At 48.6% G+C, this 23081-nt stretch overlaps 1 protein-coding gene across 4 annotated transcripts in view; it reads right to left on the bottom strand.

The window, feature by feature from the left end:
- Positions 1 to 478: 478 nt before the first annotated feature.
- The window catches only part of LOC102048806 (kalirin-like), a 46700-nt gene continuing 24097 nt past the window's right edge, over positions 479 to 23081 (bottom strand). Inside the window, exons 2-8 of one of the 4 annotated variants that reach the window (XM_055719337.1) lie at positions 16323 to 16441; positions 12913 to 14652; positions 6951 to 7125; positions 5968 to 6172; positions 4906 to 5528; positions 3051 to 3196; positions 479 to 2208 (exon numbers count right to left, since the gene is read on the bottom strand). In XM_055719337.1, the coding sequence (XP_055575312.1) occupies positions 1413 to 2208; positions 3051 to 3196; positions 4906 to 5528; positions 5968 to 6172; positions 6951 to 7125; positions 12913 to 14483 (3516 nt within the window). In that variant the 5' untranslated portion in view covers positions 14484 to 14652; positions 16323 to 16441 and the 3' untranslated portion in view covers positions 479 to 1412. Of the gene's footprint in view, positions 2209 to 3050; positions 3197 to 4905; positions 5529 to 5967; positions 6173 to 6950; positions 7126 to 9490; positions 9733 to 12912; positions 14653 to 16322; positions 16442 to 23081 lie in introns of those variants that run through there. The other 3 variants (XM_055719338.1, XM_055719340.1, XM_055719339.1) reach the window with 3 other exon arrangements.

Here is a 23081-nt window from a genome sequence, read left to right on the forward strand (position 1 = left end):
TCTAGGGCTGTGATCTGCCCTTTGCTGTGTAAGTCACAGCGTGACATTTTGCTGATCTTGTAATCGCAAGGCAGTGGGCAGTGGTAATGTCAGGCTGAAAAGGTTAAACCCTGTTTGCCTTTTCACCATTGTTCAGCTTCGAGTCATTTCCACGCTGAGGAACTGAGAGAGGCTGCACCTTCTGGGGGAGCACTCCATGGCCTCAGTTGTGGCTCTTGCATCTGGTGTGCCAGGGCCTGACCTGCCCAGGCAGGACTGTGGCCAGAGCATAAGATTTTGTGCCAGTCTGTTGTTGTCTAGTGAGAATTAGGGCAGCAGGCTTGTACCGTTCTCCCAGTCCCACTGGGAGTAACCTCTGAATTCTGTTCAGGGGATCCAAAGAATAGATATAGGCACACTGTTCACCTGAATGCCACCCACACTACATTAAATACCTACTCCAGAATACAAATATTTTAAAAAATACCCACCTAAAATCATTGAAACATAATTATTAAAACCTTTTATGTTACTCTACAATACAATGTAAATTGTTTCTTTCAATTAAATTTTGAAATACACTAGATTACATCATTTAAATAATCGCAAACTTTTAAGTTCACTATTAGTGGTAGCAGAGCTATATTTACATACACTTCCGAGATATTTCAGATGCAGCGTTATGTTCCAGTCCCTAAGTCAGTTAAATAACAGACTTTCAGTGGGAGTATACTGCTCTTCCACAGGTTCTACACGTATTTGGGGTGTATGTGTCAGAGAACAAGAACTCCTTTTATTCTTGTTTGCCTTTTTTTTTTTTTTTTTTTTTTTTTTTGCTGTGTGCATGCAGCTGAATCTGAGCAAATTGATACCTACTTGATTTGGATTAAAGATGAAAGGCCATTCTTTTTAAACACATATTTTGACTGAAAATACAGAGGTGGATAATGAAATACAGTCCTCAGGAGCAGCAGTGGAAAAAGTTTTCTCCAACTTTCATCCTCTGTTGCATAATACTGCACCTAATTTTGACCCTGGCTTTACCTAATGCTGACGAAATATAGTCAGTGGTGGAAACCTCTCTCATGTTGTCAAGACTGGCTTTCAACACGATCCATGCAATGACAAGCATCATACATCATTCTCCTGCAGTGCAATATTAACAAATTAAAATCAGTATTTTCCTCCAGAGATCTGCTCCTTGAGGGAAGTCCATCTCTGTATGTACATCAGCCACAACCAGGTTGTGAGTGCTGAGGCTGGAGTCCAGAATTAGGCTGTGACTCTTGCTGCCAGTGCTGTTAAGAGTCTTCGTGGGCCAGGCTCCTCCCTGTGTTGTCCATGGAGAGCAAGTTCAAGCCACCAAGGCTCTCGATGGTCCTTGCATGTGGCACTGGTCAAGCCAAGCCTCTCTGCGCGTGGCTGTGCAGGACTCAGGGCCTGGTGTGAGGCGTGCTGATCATGATGTTGGGCAGTGCGTTCCGCCGCTTCTTCCAGGAGCCCAGCTCCCTCGAGTACCGCCTGATCTGCCTGAACCAGTGGTGAGTCCGTGCCCGGTCGCTGTCCCGGAACACAAACGCCTCCCGCCTGATCTCAATGAGTTCAAAAGTGTCATCGCAGTCGGGATCGGTGGAGACAATGCAATTACTCAGCCTCAAGGGCTCCCTGAGCAAATGGAACTTCCCGTTATTTTTGTCCCTGATGAGTACCAGCACAGCGTCCTTCACAGGCCCTGGCTCGGCTGACTCCAGGCTGGACTCAGACACCCGCTTCATGTTCACCAGGAGGAGGACCTGCATGTTCTGGAACTTCAGAGTCTTGCTGCCTTTTTTCACCCACTGGCCATCAGGGGGCTGGGCCAGCTGCAGAGAGCCCTCCATCACAAATCGCGTTTCCTCCCGCAGCCAACCGACAGTTTTGAGGGCAGTTTCTCTCATCTCGATGTTGATGACCTCCCTCTTCTTCTTGCTGTCCTGGCGAAAGGATCGGAGGGTCCACGTGTTCCCCTCCTGCTTCGTTTTCATGTTGATGTGCTCCAGGTGGGATTCAATGCGGCTCTTGGCCTCCCGCAGGCTGCCATGGTCTGGGTGGTACTCGGTGGTGGCCTTGATGATCCTGCTGAGCAGCAGTGGGTACTTGGTGACTCTTTGCAAAGGGGCCATCAGGAAGGACCTCAAGTTCATCCGCCGCAGTGCTGTGTTGTCATTCTGGGAGACGTTGAGGAATATTCTGCAGGGATTTAAGAAGAGAGAACGAAATGGTGGCTGTTCTGCCAGCAGATGCTGCAATCCTAAATGCAAATGAACAGCGTTGTGCTGTCAGCTGCTGGGCACTGCAGCCCCCCCTCTGGTTTTAACAGCCTTGCGAATTCTGTCTCCTCAAAAGCTAACATTTCTGCAGCTGTGCTCAGCTGCAGAACAGCGACGAGGTGCCTGTGACACTAGCACGTAACATCCTAGCAGTCTTCTATTAACTCGTAAAACAAGAAGGGTGTCATCTTTCTCTGGTCTACACTGATGTAGGCCTGAGGCAGATCCATCAGCTTCTATCAGATTACATTAATTTGTAGCTCCTTTCATCATTAGATGACAAAGCACTCTAAACAAGAATTTGGTACTGTCATCATTTTAAGCTGTCCCAGTGGAAAGAGAAGTGACTTGCCTGACATTGTCCAACAGGCCAAGGCTAGGAATGGGAAAAAAATTCAAGTCACACATGCTTCACACAATGGCTCTCCTCAGTGGAAATCCAAACCGTGCTCCGGCATGGGGATGAGAGCTGTTCTCAGCTGAGCGTTATTTGCTGACAGTTCAGCGCAGTGGTCAGCGGGCAAACTGCTACCGCAAACCACAACGCACAGCTGGGGACCCACTGGCCGCCTCAGTGGAGATATCAAGGACTGAATATCCTTTGGAGAATAAGTTACTCTCCTCACTCCAAGAGAGCGCAGCTCATCAATGAAGAACATTAGCATGAAAACCTTGGTCTAGTTGAGCTGACAAAGGTTTCCCTTCAGCCTGGTGCCCTCTTGTCCCCAAAGCCTGGAAGAATACACCCAGCCCTTTTCTCACCTGAGCAACTCTTTCTCCTTCTCCAGCGCGTTGAGCATATTCACGGAGGAGGACTGCTGAAGACAGTAGGTCTGAAAGGCTGGCAGCATGTTGACAAACTCTAGAAATATTTCGCCGATGCACACGGTCATCAGGTCGTCATCACCCTGCAAACATGCAATACAGCCCCTGCGGGGTTAGCTCAGGAGAGGCACGAGCACGGAGCCTGCATTCAGTCCTGTCAGCATGAACCTACTGCACGACCTGGTGGACACCAGAACAAAGGTGTAACAGAGCTCCCTCTTCCTGGTGGAAGAGTGCCAGGCAGCGCCTATAGGTCTGGGGGAAAGCAGTGTGTGGCGAGGGGAAAGAAAGCTGACCTAAATGCTTGTCTTCTGCACATAAAAAGCCACCTTCTCTGCTGCTGTGGGCTCAGCCAACTCAACAGAGCAGGGGCTCAAAGGCCAGCGGCCAGAGTGAGCCTGCTAGTCAGGAGGGTGTGCTGGTGCCCGTCTTGCCACAGGTCTGCCATAAGGCTAATGCAGCAGCACATAAATTAACAGAGAGTGTTTAGAAGCAAATGCGCAGGGGAGGCACATAACTCAGGTAACAGACAAGGCACTTAACAACTTCTGCAGTTATTCCCAGCAACTGTCCTGGCTGGGAAGCAGTCTCCTTCAGTTGTGCTCTTACTGGCTACTTTGATGCCTAAATGAAAAATAAATTTCCTGGTAAATTGTTCCCTGATTTCTGGATGTATAATAAGGGAACAGTAAGAATCTGGTGCCACATAATGCTCTCAGCTTTGTCAAGGTGTATGCTGACACACTCTGCAATCACTACTCACTTCGGCAGCAAGAGCAGTTATCTGGCTGCTGGCAGCTTTTTGGTGCAGTACTGAGCTCTGAATGCAAAGGCGACGTGGAGGAGGAGGCAGAAAAACCCATGGCTGTTTGTAGAAGCCATTGTTTTAATAAATTATTCACAGAAGACATTACATTACAGTGCACATCTGTCTTCCCTGTGCCAGGTGCATCAGAGTGGTTGTCAAAGTTGCCAGATTTTGAGATGTGCCACTCAGTGTGACATGCAGGGTTTCGGAGAGGGAGAGGAGGGATGTGTTTCCTAAAGAACAAAACATCCTGGTGAAACCGATACAGCAAGTGGGTTTTGGTTTGTTGAATAAAGGAGGATGTGAAGCTGTTTATATGTCCTTTGCAGTGACTGCTGCTTTGAAGTCTTATTTCTATTTCTCTGCCCTCTGACCACCGCGCTGGTGGTGCAAAAAAAGTTCCTGCTTCAAGGCAGGGTGCATCAGTAGAAGCAACTGGTACACAGAGCTGTAAGGACCAGCTGTCACCAGAGCAGGGAGCAGCCTGTGCTGCCTGGCCCCGCAGCCAGCATAGAGGCAAGCTGCAATGAACTGCAACCCAAGGCAAACACACCCGAGCCAGCCTGAAGCGAGTCAGCTCAGGGTTGCAAGAGCGTGGCCTGTGAGCCAGACCAAGCTGAGCTCTGTGCCCCCACGGTCGCACTCTTATCAGTGTCCAAGCTAACTTAAAGCTTAACTTTTTAGGCTTAAAGCTAACTCTGGTAATGGGACAGTTAGGTCCTGTTAATGGGATAAATGAGCTAGACGGCTGATGGCCTGCTAACATCAGTGGCATCACCACAGCAGAAAGTGAGGCCAGCAGCAGCCTGGCACAGGCCTACTGAAATCACTGCTTTACAATAGCTGAGGGAGCAAGGGACTAGGCAAATGACCAGAACCCAGGAGTCCTACCTCCTGATCCTCTGCTCCACCTGTGCTGCCTCACTAATACAAAACCTATCCTGTCTGCCCAGTCTGACCCTTTTAGAGCATACAGCATCATACCTGGTCAAAGGCCTGATCAATCTCTTCCTGCAGTATCTCCAGGAAGTTCTCATTGAGGTCGATGAGCTCCTGGATGTTGCTGAAGATGCCCAGGAGCTGCTCCTGGCTCAGCAGCCCAGCTGCCTGCATGGGAATGTAGAACTCCTCTTTGATGATGCGCAGGTCCTCTCCGTAGCTGGCCTCTGTGTTGACAAACTCCAGCACAGACTCCTTGCGCTCTGTCCTGCGCTTGCGGCACTTCTCACAGAGGTCAGCCCGCCTTTGATTGCAGTTTTGCACATCTGTCTCCACCGGGAGGTCCCTTTCTCCACAGTCAGTGCAGGGACGGTGGGCTTCCCAGGCCTGCAGGGAGCTCAGTGTTTCAGATGCCCTGTTCCTCCACTTTCTGGCTGGCATCTGACCAATGCCACTATCTGCCCTCTCCACATCCGCTGACTTGGTCCGGGTGCCCTCGCTGGGATCCAGGTCGTCCCGGACATCGTTGACACCAACAATCCCACTGTCCGTGCTCAGGCTGCTGACATTGCTCCAATGATGTCTGGAGCGGAGGGAGCCACGTGGGGTGCGGCGGGTCTCATCAAAGCTGCCACCATGGCCAAGATTGGCTTTTGCTACCACTGGACCTGAGAAGAGACACAAATCACCACAGGAACTGCCAGCTGCACAGAGCTCACCTGAGGAGCTCAAGCTGGCACAGTCACGAGTGGTAGGAACCCTGGGGAACAGGCTAGATCTGGTGAAAGCAGCACTATTAGCTGTTCCCGCTCCTGTTCTGCTGCCAAGACTGGTGAGAGTCAGAAGTAAATGGCTCCCAGGTGAAGCCCAGGACCTGTCATCCCTGCACCACTCACACCTGTGAGCTTATCTGGGTGCACTCTTCCCCTGCTGTCTGTCAGGCAAGGACAGAGACGCAGCAGAGTAGACCCTGATTTCTTGCATGCCTGGGTTAAACCCAGAATGCTTCCCTCCCCCAGGTCAGTAGAGTTATTTCATATTACACCAGCTTAGCCAGGCTCAGCATCTGGCCCATCACCCCCCTCTGAGTGTGCAGAATGTAGGTACCATAGTCTCGCTCCTGCCGGCGCTTCTGTGCATGCTGCCGTGCTGCAGCCGCAATCTTCAGCTCCAGCTGCTTCCTCTTCACGGAGTCTGTCGGCATAGGGTCACTGAAGTGCGGCCGCAGCCGGCACTCCCGCTGGGCCTTGGCACCATCCGTGCTCTCATGGACGATGTCAGAGCTGGATCGGCGGCAGCTGGGACTGGGCGTCTGCAAGAAAGGCAAGAGGGTTTGGAGCAAGGCAGTGGTCAAAGCAGCACCTGGTTTGCAGCCACTTGGACTTTAGTTGCCAAATGAAAGAAAAGGAAACTCATCAGAAGTGGGATCATAAATGCAGCTCTGCTACGGGCTCCGTGATCGTTACAAAATCTGTCCCCCCAAGTCCCTCTGTCTTGCTTAGTCCCAACAGCAAGGCCCCTCTCCCTTTGCTGTTGTGTAACTCTGAGTACAGTGGCTCCATGGTGGCTGTCAAATGTCCATGAAGAAGTCATATAACCACGAAGAACAGCACAGCAGCCCTGGCAACCAGCCTGCAGGGGGGTGCTGAGCCTGTTCTCCAGGGATCTCAGCTAGTTTGTTCCGTGAACATTTCAGTGCTGTAGGGTCAGGAACTCCAGCCTCTATGCCTTACCTACATTAGCGGTTTGACCAAGAGGGGACTTAGGAGGGAATCTGCCTGATCTCCCAGGCAGTGCAGCAATGAGGGGCTGGTGACACACTGAAAGGCATGAAGGGGTTATTGCTGAACTCCCTGCAAGAGATGCAGCGGCAGATAGGCAGGGGCACAAAACTGACTCCTGTTTCATTAACTGCAACAAAAAAGGCACTAGAAATGCTTCTAGGTTTTAATTGCTTATAGGAGTTGGTGTGATTTCAGATCCCAGGCTCCCAGCCTGCCCAGTTCCTACAATGAAGGGACCCTTTAGAGTTTCTGAGAAAAAAATCCTAAATACATGCTCGAGTTGAGAGGGGAATTCCTCTCCCTTACATTCCCTGCAGGTGGAGTGTCGCTGGATGTCTCACTGCTTGGCTTGTCCTCCCAGGTCTCTGTTGCCATGGACATTGCTGTGGGCTGCTGGTTGTCCTCCGGAGGTGGGGGATCAGCTTCCCTCAGATCACACTGTCCCTTGGAGGGGGATTTGGCAGCAGTCTCAGCATTGCAGCTGCAAGGAAAGAAGCAGACTCTGATGAACATCACATATGCAGTTTACCTGCTGTCCCTGACACAGCTAAGACTAAGCAGCAAGCCCAGGTTCAAACAATCAGTCACAACAGTCCAGTGAAAGTGCAGACGGGAATCTAGCCTGGTCAGCATGGATGGTTGTTCGTGTGTTTCAGGGACTCTAAACACAGCTCAACCATAGCAGTCCAAATTGGGTAATTGCACTCATGCCAGCATCTGGGATATCAAGTCTTGAGTGTTCACAGGGTATTTTCGTGTCCATAAAAGATGAGGTTCTCCCATATGGACCAGAAAAACCTCTTTCTAAGTAGGCCATACCCATATTTGCTGCTATTTAAAGAGATGTTGTCAACACAGAAACCATATTGCTCATCTGGAAGAAAATCACCTGCTAAAAACCATAATACTTTGAAGAGATTAGAGGATTAGAGGAGCTTTCCCTCTGTTTTTCATCTCATATGATCCCAAGCCAGCTGAAACCACTGGAAAGATTCCTTCTGCCTTCAGTGAACTCAGGATCAGCCCTTTTGGTGCACTTAAGCATCCTGAAAAGATTGGCAGCCTGTTGTTCTCACTTGGCAATTCTGGGATGCTCTTACTCATAGCTGTGTGGTGCTAACAAGGGCTTGGCCTGGCTAATAAAGGCAGTCTGTCCCAACCCCATGTTCACCTCTCTGTAGACAACATCACCGCCCCAGACAGACAGAGCCTGGTGCAAACCCACTGACTTGACAGAGTAGCTGACAGGCTGTGGTTTGTGATAGTACTTGTGATACCTTTCTTTAACAGACTCTCTAAGACACCTTATTTCCATGCATAACGAAGCCTCCTTGGAAGAATATTAATTTTTTGATTTTGGGTTTACTTAATTTTTATGAGCATGGAGTCCTTTTAAAAAGAAAGGTTGTGAGGACTGCATATGGATGCCTGTACATACAGGAAGCCGGTGTCTGGAATATATTTTCAAGTTCGCATATATTTTATGCTTAACAAAAGTCTCCTATGACTTCTTAAAAGCTTCACTTGTGAACTTCTGCTGGTAGGTCATACTGCTGGTGTGCAATTCCAACACTGTCAGCTACAAGCAAACACATGAGACAGATGGGCATCTTCCTTACAGTGAATGGTATTTGGCTCTGACAATAAACCACCAGCCAATACTGAAATTGCCAAAGAAGGAACAAACCCCGCAGAACACAAACTGGCTCTGTTGTCAGGCCAGAGAAGTTGGTTTGCAACTTTCCAGCTGATGCTTTCTCATTTTCCTCCATTTATGTTTCCAGGTCCCAGCTAAGAGTACCAGAGGATTTACCAACTTAGAAATGAGTTTAGCTGCAGCTGTGCAGCAATGGCACAGTGCTGCTACTTTTACACTGTAGTACTACTACAGGCTTCTACTTTTTGCTGCGCTAACTACTTGCCACGTGGATTTGGAAGTATTACTTCACCCCTCCAGGCTTCTTCTCCCTAGCCTCTAGAAAGGGGATACCAAACTCAGTGCTGTCACAAAGCAGTCTGTAGTATGGACTGCATTACCCCTTACAGGGTCACAGCAAGAGCGGCACAAGCACACAGCAAGGCTGTGGTCCCACCATGGTACTGTCCTGACCTGGTCCAGCTTAGCAGGTTCCTGTCTCTTTCTTCCCTCCCGTTGCCAGCCACACTTAGGGTACCACTCCTTCAGCTGGTCCACTGTAAACTGTCTGTGTGGCCATGATATAAAATCAGTCTTAAAACAATTTGGGTTTAAAAAAAAAAAAATCTTGTATTCCCAGCCAGACCATTTCACCGAGTTAGGTAAATTGTGAACAGTTCACCTGGGCACACCTGTGGGAGGGAAAGCTGAGGTTAAGGAGCAAGAAAGTTCTTGAAGAGGATCTGCCCCCGCTGGAAAACCACCATTTTGAAAAGCTGTTCCTGCTCAAACAGCTTCTGGTTGAAACATGCAGAAAAAAGGGACCATGGTGAGGCACAGAAGGGCAACTGGATGCGTCCAAGGTCAGCATCAGAGCTCAGAACTGGAATATTACACCAACCCCTACCATACAGACCATACTCGCAGAGAGCAACAGAGCTTTCACTTGGCTTTTTCACAGTGCTTCAAGATCATCCCCTTAAACATCGAAAGTACTCCACAGTATTACTGCTCCTCTAAGTGAAGCTCACAGCAGCTCTCTGGTGATAGGGTCTGCAGAACAGATGCCACTGCTTATTGTGGTTTCCATAACCCAACAGGGATATTTTTTAAAAATCTCCAGATGTGACCTACAGTGGGAATAAGAGCTACTACTACCTAGACAGCTGAAATAAGGAAGTGTGACTGGAGGCTGAGAAATTCAACCCACCTCATGGCTGGTCAGGTAGCAGTAAGAAAGGCAATGATGCAGAGCCCACACTGTCTGAAAGGAGATTTCTTCATCCCTGGTTTCACTGCTCTGCTTCTAGTTGTGATTAGATCCCTGCCACACGATGAACTGGCCATGCAGTGCTGGGGCAAGTGCTGCTCCACGAAGTAGTCACTTTGCACTGCACCACCGGTGTGACCAGAGGGATGTAGGCAAAACAGGGAGGATACAAGCAGTTTTGTAGAACCACCTCTTAGGGCTGCTCCTTTATCCTTTGCCCCTGGCTCGGAAGGAAGAAGGGACACTGCCAAGAAAACAGGATATTGTCCGTTCCTCCAGTCCTCTCCCCCTGGCAGAGATGTGAGCTGCCAACAGGTCCACATCAACACCTGCTCCAGCAGGCCCCTGCCCTCACACATTGCTGCAGGAGGGGGGACCCTGGCATCTTTCCTTCTGTGGGATCAAATCATTTACTGGGATAGGTTAACGCAGGGAGTTAGTGTCAGTTTTCACTGTTCTCGCCAAGAGCGATGATGCGCTTGGGCCAGCACAAGGAGGACAGGTTCTGAGTGTTCTTTTAAACCTCTGGGCCATCGTGTCTCATGGAAGCAGAGGCACTGGGTGTGTGGCACACAACTGCAAATGCACCTGCTTTCACGGTCTCTATGGGCCTCTTCATGGTTGTATCACTGTCCAGGCCAGCAGTTCTCAGCCCTTTCCACATGTTCCTGACTTTTGCTGACTAATGGAAACATTTTTGTCCATTTTTCCTTCCTTCCCTGTTGTCACCTGCCTTCTAGACTTGGTATCCTCTGCTATGGGAAGCTGTTATTGTACCCACCACCCTGGTGTCATCCCAAATACAAATCATCACTCATTGCAGGAAGCCTTCTTTCTTAGCCATGTCCTTTGCTTCCTTGTGCAGATTTCTGTTGTCACCTCATCCCCAATTTCATAGACAGGAACACCAGGTCCTTGCATGTCCTTATCCTGAGCAATTCTCTGATTAAACAATTTCAGAAAGTGGACTATATATTGAAATGCCTCCAGGATTTCCACCCAGATCTCAACACCCCTTCACAGCCAGGACTACAACCTAAGTTAAAGGTATCCAGTGACCTATGCGAAGGCTAAAGCCACCACAATTAAGAAGCTGAAAATCAAATCTTCACTGATTAAATATTAAACCATTTGACTGAGTCATAGTAACTATGAATTACTAGGGAGACAATTAACGTACCAGAGAAAACTGCTTTGTAAAACTCTAACACTTACACAGAACCACTAGGAGAAGACAATTTCAGCTATCTTATTCTGTGATGCTCCATCACAACATCTCTATCAAAGGCTTGTTGAGCTCACTGTCTGTGAAAGTGGGGGCAAATCCCCAGCCTTCAGCTCATTTCATTTCAGCCTTTTAGAAAAATTGTGCCTGGATGTCAGCAACCATAACTTAGGACCCAAAACATCCACACAAAAAGTCTCCCACTTCTGCAATGACAATCATCTTGAGTTATAAATGAATATTCAGGCACATTACAGTCTCAGGTGAAAATGATGGAAAACTGAGACATTTCCAGACAAAGGAAACCGGAATTTCCCACTAACCAGTACTTTGGCACTGCCAACAGATCTGTTTTCCTCCCGCTATCCTGAAGAAATTACAATCTTTAACATTAATTTTTATTACTATGGAAAATAAACAGGCCAAAGTGGTTCCTTCACATGAAACAAACCTCTCCAATACTGGAACCACTGTCATTCTTATTGTTGGATCAATTATCATCTTGGTGTTGATAAAATCACCTCGTATATTTTAACAAACCCAACCAGGGAGACTGAACACATTCACAGAAACAAGAACCACTGCAGATATTAAAAGCACAGAAACCACACTGAAACCATAAAGGCCCTAGGCAGAAAGTGTTTGGAGGCTGGGTGAACAGTGGGAAGAAAGATCGTATGCAGTACCCATGTCCTCTAGACTTTGCTATGCATGCACCTTAGGCTCCAGAAACTAGTCAAACCTCTGATCTGCATGCAGACAGCTGTTCTTATGCTCTTACTCATGGCTTATGCTACTCTGTGTATTTCATTTCACATCGATGATAAAAACAGCCTGCTCAATGAATATGGTTCCATACCGTAACTTTCTCATCTGTGTCTTGATTGGGTTTTCATATTCTAGAACAAAAGCACAAAGGCTGGACTGGACAGCTGAAGGATGCATTTAGGGCTCCTGACACCACCTACTTCCCTTTGGATTACACAGTTGCAGAAGTATTTCTGCTTGTCACTCTGGCTCCGTCTACACGGGGAGCTTCAGCTCCACACAAGTTCTTCCAGACAACTGTTCATTCCTGTGCAGAAGTCACCATCATCTCCTCTAAAACCTGAGTTCAGTCTCAGAGTGCTAGCATTTCAAAAATACCAAACCAGTATATAAGGTGTGGCATCTCACACACCACATCTGTGGATGTCACAAACAGCCAGGAATTAAGTCAAATAGAATTCTTGGCAAAGCCAGGCCTGAAAGCCAAGCATATGGAAACAAACCATTCCACCAACATTTACGCGTCCTCTTCCCACCAGCCTTATCTAGTGATAAGACAGTGATAACTGCCCCAAATTCCTAGCTTCCAGAACTTTGCTGATTCCTGTTGGGCCACCTGCCTGCATAGAAAGGGAATCCATTTCTTTGGCAGGAGGGAGGTAACAGGACTGCTGTGTCCAAAACCAGGATAGAAAAGGCAGTTCTTGTGACCATCTTACCCAGAGAAGGGGAAAACACTGACTGGAGAAAAAGGTGGTAAGCTTTACTCAAGTATTTTCTCTTAATGCTTACGCTGATTTGGCAAAGGACAGTATTTGCAAGTACTTTCACTTGCTGCCTGTGCTGGTCTCCAGAGGGTGGTTAAAGACTGGTAGCAGCCACCTTCCTCTTCTCTGTTTGCCAGCTCACTACATACAGGCAGCACCCAAAAGCACTTGTTGCCACATGTCACTCCTGCAGTGCTGGGACAGACTCTGCATCTTTTTTCGAAGGAATCATTAGTACTTTGTATCTCTCAGCTGTCCTCTACTTTTGACAGATATTAAAAAAAATATTCAATCATTTATTATGGAAATAAAATGTGTGGAAAATTAGGTGTCAGTACTACTAATGGCTGCTGTCCTAACAGGATTAAGGTGTACAAAAAGGCAAAATCTAGAAGAAAATGCTTTTTGATGTTTAATCCCACATAAAGATGGAGTTTAAGCTTAACAGTTTCAAGACACGCCCACGTGGCTATCAGAGACCCTAAGATGAAAGGCTCTGCCAACAGCGTATTTATGCTACAGAAGTTAAATGTACATATCAGGAGAGAGACCAGATTGTTAACAAGGGAACTGCTTTCAGGTGACCCCACAGAGCATGTTACCTTTTCTTAATAAGTTCCAAGGCTGAACCTATGAATTCATCCTTCATTTTTTGTAGCTTAGCTCCATAGCTGGATAAGTCTGTGGCTTCTAACAGCAGCGATGAACAGCAAGAGGACTGGGCTTCAGAAGCCAGCGACTGCCCTGCAAGGTGGAGGACATCATTCAATTGTCTTGTATCTCCTTTCTGCTGCTCATCACTGAAGATCTCCTGCCCAGCTCTGTGTATTGCTCCTGCCTGTAAAGGTGACCGTGGAATAGGGCTAGAGCAAATGGGGACCGGCGATCTATCTGGGCTGGAGATTTGGAAGGTTCTGTCCTTCACCTCAGGGCTGCTCATCCTGAAACCATCCCATGTGGCTGGATAATGGGAAAAGCCAGCAGAGGTGTGGTTTTCATGGAACACATCATCGTCATCCTCTGCTGTGACAGTGGCTTCACTCACAGCTTTGGTCCCCAGAGCTTCTGGACAGACGTTCTTATTGTTCTCCTCCTCCAGAGTCTGGTTTGCAGGCAGACCCTTATTCAAGCAATCTGTTGTCACACTGCTACTGGCAGATGAATTTTCCTCCTTATTTCTCATTTGCTTGAATTCCTCAAAGGTGGGTATGTAGAGCCTCCCTTTGCAGCGGCCTTTCTTGCTCTGTCCCAATGTGGCTTTGACATCTGCTTCCCCGCTATATTGTTCTAGGGTTTCTGCTGTTCTGGATTTGGCCATCTCATGGCTCTCCCCAACATGCTGAAGGGGCAAATTGGGGGAGCTATTCTGCCTTCGGAGCTGAAGCCTCCTCTGAGCCTCCTGCTTGATGTCTCCTGGACTGATGATCCTGTGTGCAAAACACAGCCTCTGCCTCCCTGTGAGGCTGTGCCTGAGAGCAGTGTGTTCCACCAAAACCGTGCAGGAGTTGACAGCACAACCATTCTTGCACTGCCGGCACATCTGGCATTCAAAAAACTCCTGGGCCATCAGGTCAGGCAGGGCCACCTGTGGACGCACTGGCTTACTGGGCTCTGCCACCTTACTGCTGTGCAGCCTCAGCTTCTCCTTCAGCTCTTTTTTGGCATCCCCATGTAGGGTTCTTTCCTCTGCAGAAGGGAAGAGCCACTGAGGCACTTTGGCAAAGGGAGGGAGGACCACATTCTGTGCCGATGGAGATGTCTGTTTAGCAAGGAGGGAAAGGTTTCTCAGAGAGTCTGATGTGCTCTGTACTGGGGCCGCATCCACACAGCCTTCCGTCCACTGACTGGTATCTCTATAGCGGAAGATGATTTCGTTATCCAGGCTCCGGCAGTGAGAATACAGCCCAGACTCAGCAACTGTTGCCCAGTGAAGGTTCTCCACGCTCCGATACATCCGATTTTCCACAGGACTGGCCAAAGGTGCCTTGCCTGTGTGGCAGTAGGCTAGAGTGTGGAAGTCCCCAGAAAAAATGTGAGTGTCTAGGTTCTTTAGTGGATGCATGCTGCTAACCGAAAAATCCTTTAAGGCATGTTGTGCATAGAGCTGATTATTTTGGCAGCTCAAGATCACCCGGCAGTGTTCCTGTCTCTCATCAACACTGATGTATGTCATAGCAAATGCGCATGGAGGCTCTAAGACAGTGGCGTCTAGGGGGAGAGGAGGGAGCTGGGGTGTCGCTTAGGTGCCAGTCAATGTCCACAAACCACAGACAGCAAAGTATGCTGCTGGGTACTCACTTAAGAGAGCTCTCACATGGGTTGAGTCGCCATGCGTAGAAGACCTGTGAATGGAAGGAAAGATGAGTTACTGAAGCAGCCTGGTGATGACTTGCAGGGTGCAACAGCAGGTCTGCTTCCAGGGAATGCAGAAGCCAAACACCAACAGCTTGGGTAGAAACAGCAGCATAACTAGGAGATGAGCCGTGGGGCTTGGGGCAGGGAGTCTTTTCCATCTCTAGCCAAGCCAACAGTGGCCTTGCACCACACACCTGAATTTGGAGAAGTTTATCCTATCTACCCTCAGCAACTCCCTCACAGTTCCTCACAGTAACACTGCTCAGCTCTAGGGATGAACGCTCGGAAGCACTTGCTGCAGGCCCAGCTTACTCACACAGCAGCACTAAGGATATGGGAGGTTTACAAGAGACACCGAGGTTCTTTCCCTCAAATGGGGTGCAGACAAGAGTTTGCGGGTTAAGGAGGAGGCTGGGGGTGGGAAAGGATGACATGACACTGTGGTCTCCCGGAAGGCTCGAGTAGCAAGGAGGAAGAAGAAGGGTGGCTGGTGGTGGTTTTGTCCCTGGTAGTCACACTGCAGCCCCTTGATGCTCTGATTTAACTTCACAGGGAAGATACATACGCTTTAGTGACTGGTAGCCAAGCATTCCCAAGGCCTTTCCAGCGCAGAGACAAAGGTACCTCACAGACTTCCACAGTGCACCCTCCTGACCCCTTAGCCACAGGCCCGAATGATCACCCCCCATGAAGCTCAGCGGAGGCCCAAAAAGAGCAGCTGTGGTTTCCAAGGCTGTTCCTATGATCTGTGTTCAGCACTAAGGCACAGGGAATCTAAGTGACTAAATCACATGTTCAGAGCAATGCAGAGAACTAAATCCCAAAACTTCAGTTTGGGCCAGCAGGATGAAGATTAAGTGTCTAAGTCATCCTCGGAAGTGGAAGGAGCCTCCTTACATTGAATGGAGCGACTCCAAATTTCTCTTAAGGATTTAGGCCTCATGGATTTGCCAGCAGTCACACAAGACATCAGTGTCTGCTATAGTCCTGTCCACTCCCTCCCTTAGCAACCAGAGGCAAAGGGAATGAGTGAGTGCCATATGTAAAGGAGAATAAGATTGGGCAGGGGATATAGGCTTAGCCTGGGATTCAAAAGGGCAACACAGAGCTGGCATGGTGGAGCATCAGTCTCTAATAATAAGCCAGGCAAGAACCAAGCAGGCTGAACATCCAGCAAGAGGTCTTGGTAGAGCAAGACAGGACCATGTAAGTTACAGCCCAGACTGTTTGCTTTGTAGTGCAGCTGGGTTCTCCACATGCTGCCAACTATTCAGGCAGCACAGCCACCTCGACCAGGTGAACGAAGAAGCCTGTTACTCCCTGAAGGCTAAGACACCTCGGGCATCTGAGCGTGTGAGGCACCAACAGACATCTTCCGTCTAAGGAGAAGTCTGAGGCAGTGTACTGCCTGGAAGCCAATCTTGGTAACTCACTGGTAGCTTGATTCACCCCTTCCTTAGAGTGGTTCAAATCTGTATACTTTCCCCACATTGAACTGTATCTCTAATCTAATCCCAGAGAGGGAAGGCAGAACTGCTCCTGTGGATCACTGCTGAATGGAGAACATTATTTCTCTTCTTCATAATTGCTAAAAATAAAAATTAAAACTAGCTCTCAAAGCGTGGATGTTCCCCAAGATGTCGCAGGCACTTCTCACCCAGTCTTCTCATGGTGGGGCTGGAGTTCCCCCTTCTTCACGGCTCTGGAGGAGCCCACAGGTGACAGCAGAGAAACGTGAGGATCAGGACTTTCTGTGATCATAGGTTATAACATGATCTGTCAAGAAAGAGAGAATGAGATGATGTGAGAGCCAGTTACTGAGCAGGGAATAGGGCTCCTGGTAGCACCAAAGGGCTCCTGTGAGAAAGTGCTGTTAATGAAAGATGCCACGGACTGTCAGGTTGGTCTGTGATCAGGTCACAGCCACAGGACTAAAAGCCACCATGTACTTTTCTGCACTCTGCTTTCAGACCAAGTAGGAAGAGACAACAGCCCTTGTTGTAGTGAGAGCTGAGAATAAAGCAGCCCTTGCCCAAGGCAGGGAGCTGCATATGGTAAGGCCTGAAGAGAAACCAAGACCCACGTGAGGCAGGTTCCTGGGCTACACGTTGGCTTGGCAAGCTCTGCGTGTATGCGTGTGACAGCGAGGCAGCTGGAGAAGAGAGTGCACAGGCAGGGGGACAGAAGCAGCCATGAGAAGAGCAAGGAAGCAGAGGCACAGAAACAACGGAGTGGGATCTGCCAGCGGACAGGGCAGCACTGAAAATACCACTGACTTGTGTCCTTACGGTCTCTCTTCAGACAGAAGCTCACCTCTGGGGCCTGTAGCGCTGACCCCTCGTTGGGCTGCAGGACAGCCGCAGTGACACCAGGTGTGGGTGGCCATGGCCACTCTGCTCCTGCCTGCTCAGGCGCGTAGCACAGACGCGCAGCAGGGGTTGCATCCCTCCATTACACGGGGGAATGCCTCAAACCCGCAGGCAGGAAAGGGGACCCCTGTGCCCGGCAGGAGAGCAGAGGCCCATTTCCCCAGCGGGTGTGGAAGGTGCCAGTGCCCATGAGCACTGCCAGGCTGCAGGAACCTGCTGCTGCTTTGCCAGGGCAGGATTTTCCAGAAGATGTGTGTGCGATGGCAAAAGCTGCTTTCAGGGAAGGAGCAGCTGGGGGAGCTGGCAGAGTGGGGCAGGCAGAGAGTGGGGGACACAGAGGGGAAGCCAGAGGCAGGTTTGCAGAGTGAAGGGCACAGAGAAGACAGAGAACAGCCAGAGCTGGGTGTAAGAGACGGCAGAAGACAAGTCTTTCCAGAGGAGGCTGCGCAGAGTTTGCTGACACATAGGCAGACACCAAAAATTACCAGATTAAGTGGAGGAAGAGGGGAATTTTGTTGCCAAATAATATATTTTAATCTTTGTCACTCATCAGAGCTGAGTTTTCTTTCTCTAAAAATTGGCTTTTTGCTCTAAGGAAACAATTCAGACATGGGAAGTCCCTTTGATACTTTCAGGAGAGCTCAGAGCAAAGGTGCACACGGCTGTAGCTGACAGGCGGGTGTGCAAGCTGCCTGGCCGGAGCGAGAGGGAGCCACAGAAACTGGTGAGCTCAGTTTTGCCTCACGCCTGCAGCTCTGGAGATCTCATAACAGCCAGCTCGGACAGAAGCACCTTTCCTCCCTGTCACTCCATCCTTGAAAGGACCATCTCTTTCCTACTGAACTCTTCTATCTTGCCTATTCCCTCCATGTCACCACCCTGAGGGCTGTGCACAGCATGGCACGTAGCTAAACTTAATTTCACTGAGCACTCAGGCCAACTGATGCCCAAGTCTTGACCTGTGAAGGGGGGGGACGACCACCTGTGCTGAGGCAACAGCCTGCTTCCCCTGCTGCCCAGGGATGCTTGGAGCAGGAAGAAAGCAGAGGTCTCTAAAACACCAGATAATTCTGACCTGGTCTGTAACAAGGAAACACTGAGCCTTTCCCCCTCCTTCCCCTGTTCTTGTGCTCTGTTCCTCATGGCACACAGCAACAGCATCACAGTTTCAGCTCAGATGCCTACGTTTACCAGGTCTGTGAATATGCTATAATATAAAGCATGCATCTACACACTCAGCTGTAAAGTAACATGACCACAAGCATGTTCTAAGCACTCTACCAGAGGAAAGCAGAAGATGGAGACAAAAAACCCCAATGAGTTAATATGCTTATGGCACATCCTTGCAGGCTCACTGTACATGCAGAACATTTAACTGCAGTCTTAACATGGTCATCATCAAAGAAACACTGGGAACTGCAGCAACATGAAAGAGTTTGTCCTCCCACCACTATCTACAGCAGGTGATCCCAGGTACGGGAACTAGCAAATGCCACAGAAGTGTGAGGCAATGGAGGGAAGTAAATGCTCATCTCTCACACAGTGACCCAAACCTGGGCCCTAACTCACCCTCTCCTAAAGGTACAGAGCAGTCCTAATGCACCCTGTGCTCTCTTCCAGTTAAACCAAGCAGTGACTTGCCAGTTTTTTGTTGCTCCCCAGTGTATGTGAGCACTGTGGGTTGATGCTGCACTCTCTTTGCCCACCTGGGTACTTCCAGGTCGTCCAGTCCACACTTCCCTGAAGCTAGGGCTTTATTCTAGTCCAGCAATCCTCCAGGCCAATGATGACTTATTCCAGACCAAATAGCAAAAGAAAGCTTAGTGTTGACTGCTGCTGTGAGAATGGCACATCGCTGCTCTTTGATCACTTTGTACAACATTTGCCTGTTCCCTAGCTCAGGGACTGAAAAGCTCCTGGTGGTTACGAGCCTTACATCTTAAGTGAGCATAAGACTAAAGGCATCGTGTGCTCAGCTTATTTTCTACCGTATGATTCTGGTTTAATCAACTTCTCCACTACTCTGATAAGTGCCTGCTTGGACACTTGCCACTAACCTTCATTTTCCTGCAAAATCCCCCCAAAGAACTTATTTCTCAAGGATTAAAGCTTGAAGGATAAATTATCCCTTCCCATACACATAAGAATTGTTCTGCCTGGCTGACCTTCCCAGCAAAGCACCAGACAAAGTGTCAGGAGGATGAAGCAGGCAGGCACACGATAGGTTGTTCAGTGCTGGTGAAAAGAATTGTGGAGAAAAGCAGTTATGTCCAAGGACTCCAGGAACAACTGGACAAGGGACCACAGAGCCTCACAAGGCCTCAGGAAAAGAGGCCACCAAATCTAGCAGGGCTGAGTAGGTTTGCCACTGCTGCTTCGCAGCAAGATTTGCTCAACAGACTTGTCAAACAGGGAAACTCGTTCCATGAGATGGTGGAAAGCAACCATAGTCTGGCCTCTCCTGCTTTGATCAGAGAGATCAAGTGCGTCTGGTACATTTTCCACTTTCCACATTTACAATACCTCAGTCACAAGTAAATTAACTTCTGAGTCATGGCCATCACACCAAACTCCTGTTTCCAGGGGTGGGGAGTAAGCAGAGTCACCTTACTCCACCTTGAAATAAGAGATTAAAATAACCTTCAGGTCTTACTCTATTTCTCCGCATTGGGTTTTGCAAATTGCACCATGCATCACTGAACAGAGGTTTGTTTATTCTGGAGTACAGTCCCTCTTTTATTTCAGAGATCTAATGAGCTAGAGGGATGCAAATGGCACATTTCAAAAAGCTCTACAAAGGATTTTAGCAATCTATGATACTGCTGTGAGTTTTTTGCTACCTGATACTGCAAACCTTACGGACACAGCATGAACTGTCTACTGCCGTGTCATGCACATCACTTCAGCTGCTTAGCAGAACACCAGCCATCTCAAGGGAAAAAATGCCAGATACATCTATTTTTTCAAGGTAAAGGTTAACAAGAAAAAGAAAGGTGCCTTGGCTGTATTTACTTTCTTAGCTATTCACTTAGGCAGAGCTGTGCTGCAGGAACTAGCTGACACAGTAGGATGATAGGTGAGACTGCAGTTACATTTCTTGGGGTTTTTTTGTCTGTTCTAGTAGCTGAAACAGGAATAGGGCTTATATAGTGTCTGTTAATCACAGCAGGAGAGGTACAGCCACAGTAGTTACCTAAAGTTATCTAAACCAGTACAATTTCTTGGGTTTCTTTTCCTTCCTAGGGTAAACAGCCAAGTATAACTTTCCTTGAGTTCACAGTATTATCACTGCTTTCATTGTCTGTTCCATGGCACAAATCAGGATTGCTAACAAAAGGAACAACTGCCATCTTGGTTTCAAAACTAGGTAACAGAGAGAAAACCATAACCTCTACAGTCTGCTCACTGTATTTATAGTCCTTGTGTTCTCAGCTCAATCATAAGCATGGATTGTGTCACCTCAGAGACAGCTTGACATTGGGAACAAAGTCTCTCTTGGAACCCCTGAAGATCCAGTGCAGTCCAGGGTCTAGGGGGTTGCTGAGAGCACAGGCAATGGCATCAAACTCCTGCTGTGCAATGAGCTGCTCGCCTTGTCACATGGTATCGTCTACTGTCCACCTTTCACAACTGTTCTCATTCTTTCTGTGCTCTTTTTTCCTGCTTCCCCAACCCAAGGTATTCAACACAAGTTTATACAACCCACCTGTAGCTGCTGCTTAACAGGTATCACTTCTGAAGCATCACCACCATTACCACCGCCCTCAGAAAAAGAACTGGTCTTGGCCATGGTAAGGGCTGGCTGATCGGAGCAGCCCAAAGGTATACACGTGCCAGCCAGATGTGCCAGAGAAGAATCTATCCACATTATCCACTGATCATCATGGGAATATCCTGATACAGCACACACAGTTCCATCAGTGAGTGTGGGAATCACCATAACTTCATGTGAACTTCCATTTTGGTCAGATTGACTTCTAAATAGTCTCAAGGCAGTGGAAAAGTTAATTGCAAAATTTGATGGAATCACTTAAGGTCTTAAGCATTCTTGGCTCCCTTTCTGTGAGTTTTTTAAGCTGTTTGGGAACTTTGCTTTCCCAATGAAAGGTTTCACCTAAGAAGCCCTACTGCTTCACGCATCTGTGCACTTGGCAGCAGCATCTTTGATGAATTTTTCTGGCTGCTCTTTAAGTTTGAGCAGCTTCTCCTTCTTGTGTCACAGCATGGTTTTCTCTGTGTGTTCCTCCTTCAGAAAGGCTGTGATGACATGATACTTCCAGCCTTACCTCTAAGGGCAGGCATTCCAGCAGTGATTTCAGGCAGCACACTTTCAAGGTGACCTGTGTTTCCTCTTGATTCCTTGCTTTGGGAAAGGGTAACCATTTCTGTTTCACCAATGCACCACAATACTGTTCCAACGGTCCTTTTGACAATGCAGCAGAGGGAATGGAGGTTGAGAGGATAAGCATTCACCTTGCAGCAAAGGAAGGCTGAGTATACTGGTTACTGCAATGTGCTCCTGGAGACACCAGTGTGATAACCCCATCATGTGTCCCAGCTGCAGCTGCTTGGCGGCATCAGCTGTGAAGGAGATGGCATCACCCGTCATCTGCCAAGCTTTCAGTGAGTCAATGCTCTGGCTGGCCACAAAGCTCACTTGGATGACTCCTCAGGAAGAAGAAATTCCTATTTGCAATGAAGTCCTCTCCTAACATAGATCACCCACAGCACCTATGAACCTGCAGGGTGCGCTGACTGATAGATCACTTTTGATCTATTGAAGATCCTGCACTTGTTTCTAACACCAGGAGCCACTCCGCTCCCCTCTTACAGTTGGAGAAAGAGCTCATGGGGGTTATAACCAAGCAGAGCTAATGCTTAGGCTTGAGTTAGCTGATGTTCAGGACCCAGGTGGGTTCCCCTGTCCTGTGTCCACACCATGAACCAAGCATTCCCATGCCTTTCAGTCACGCAGAGCTAATCTTGCCCACCACCCACCTTGGTCTTGGCATACACACACAGCAAGTACTACTATTCGCCTCGTGAGGACCAGACATGAGCTGAGCACAGCCCCCAGCCCTGCTCCATACCTGCCTCCGAGCTCCCTGGCTCACACACGTGCAGCTGTTCTCAGAGGCAAACCTGAGCCAGGAAAACCTATCCAGCCACCTGTGAGACCTGGGAAGTACAAAGCCACATGTGAGCCCCCTTTACACAGCCTGGCACCTCCGCTCCTCCAAATTCCTACTCTGCATGCATATAACGTCAGCGCTAACCACAGAAAATGGCTGCGATACGGCTACAACTGAATTTATTACCATTTCTCAGGGCAGGGGTGGGGAGCAGAAAAGTCCAAGGCTGTGACCTGAAGCTCAGCCCCAGCAAAGGGTCCAACATCAATTATAACTTCCCAGGGCCAGCTCCAGACCGACCTCCTCTGGTTTACACCTGACAAAGGTCCTCTCCCAGCCCAACCCCACCAGTGCTCAGTCAATTGCTGGACATGCCTTCGTGAGCCAGCCCAGTACCGCCAGGCTAGACACCTGCCTCCAGCAGTGACCAGCGGCAGGTAATTTTGGAAAGAGCAGACACAGAGCATGGCTGTAGCAGGTAGCTGATGAGCTGGGGAACTACATCTCAGATCAACCAGTCTTGATCCTCTGCATGTGTTTTATGAAGGCAGAGGGGACAGCACAAAAAACGCAATGGACACATTGGGTTGGGTGAACACGACAACTGAGAGGGAGAAGTAAGCCAGGAGTAGGAATGAGCTGGGCGCTCCCTTCCCCTTGCAGCGCGTGATGAGGATCAACAAAGCCTTCACCTAAGCACTCAGCTAACTGTTTTCTTCTTGTGTGCACTGAAGACTGGCTTTTCAACTCACAATTTGCACTCACTCTCTGGCAAGAAAGAGGTAAAAGGCCAAGTCACACTACGTATGTGTGGGGGGGAATCAGTCTCTTTTTATTTAACATCATAATTTAACCCACGTTTAATTGCATGATGTGCAGGACCTGAGTCATGATGCTGGATTTTTTCAAGGTGGA

This window comes from Falco cherrug, chromosome 8, assembly GCF_023634085.1.
Source record: "Falco cherrug isolate bFalChe1 chromosome 8, bFalChe1.pri, whole genome shotgun sequence".
In the NCBI taxonomy this organism is placed as follows: domain Eukaryota; kingdom Metazoa; phylum Chordata; class Aves; order Falconiformes; family Falconidae; genus Falco; species Falco cherrug.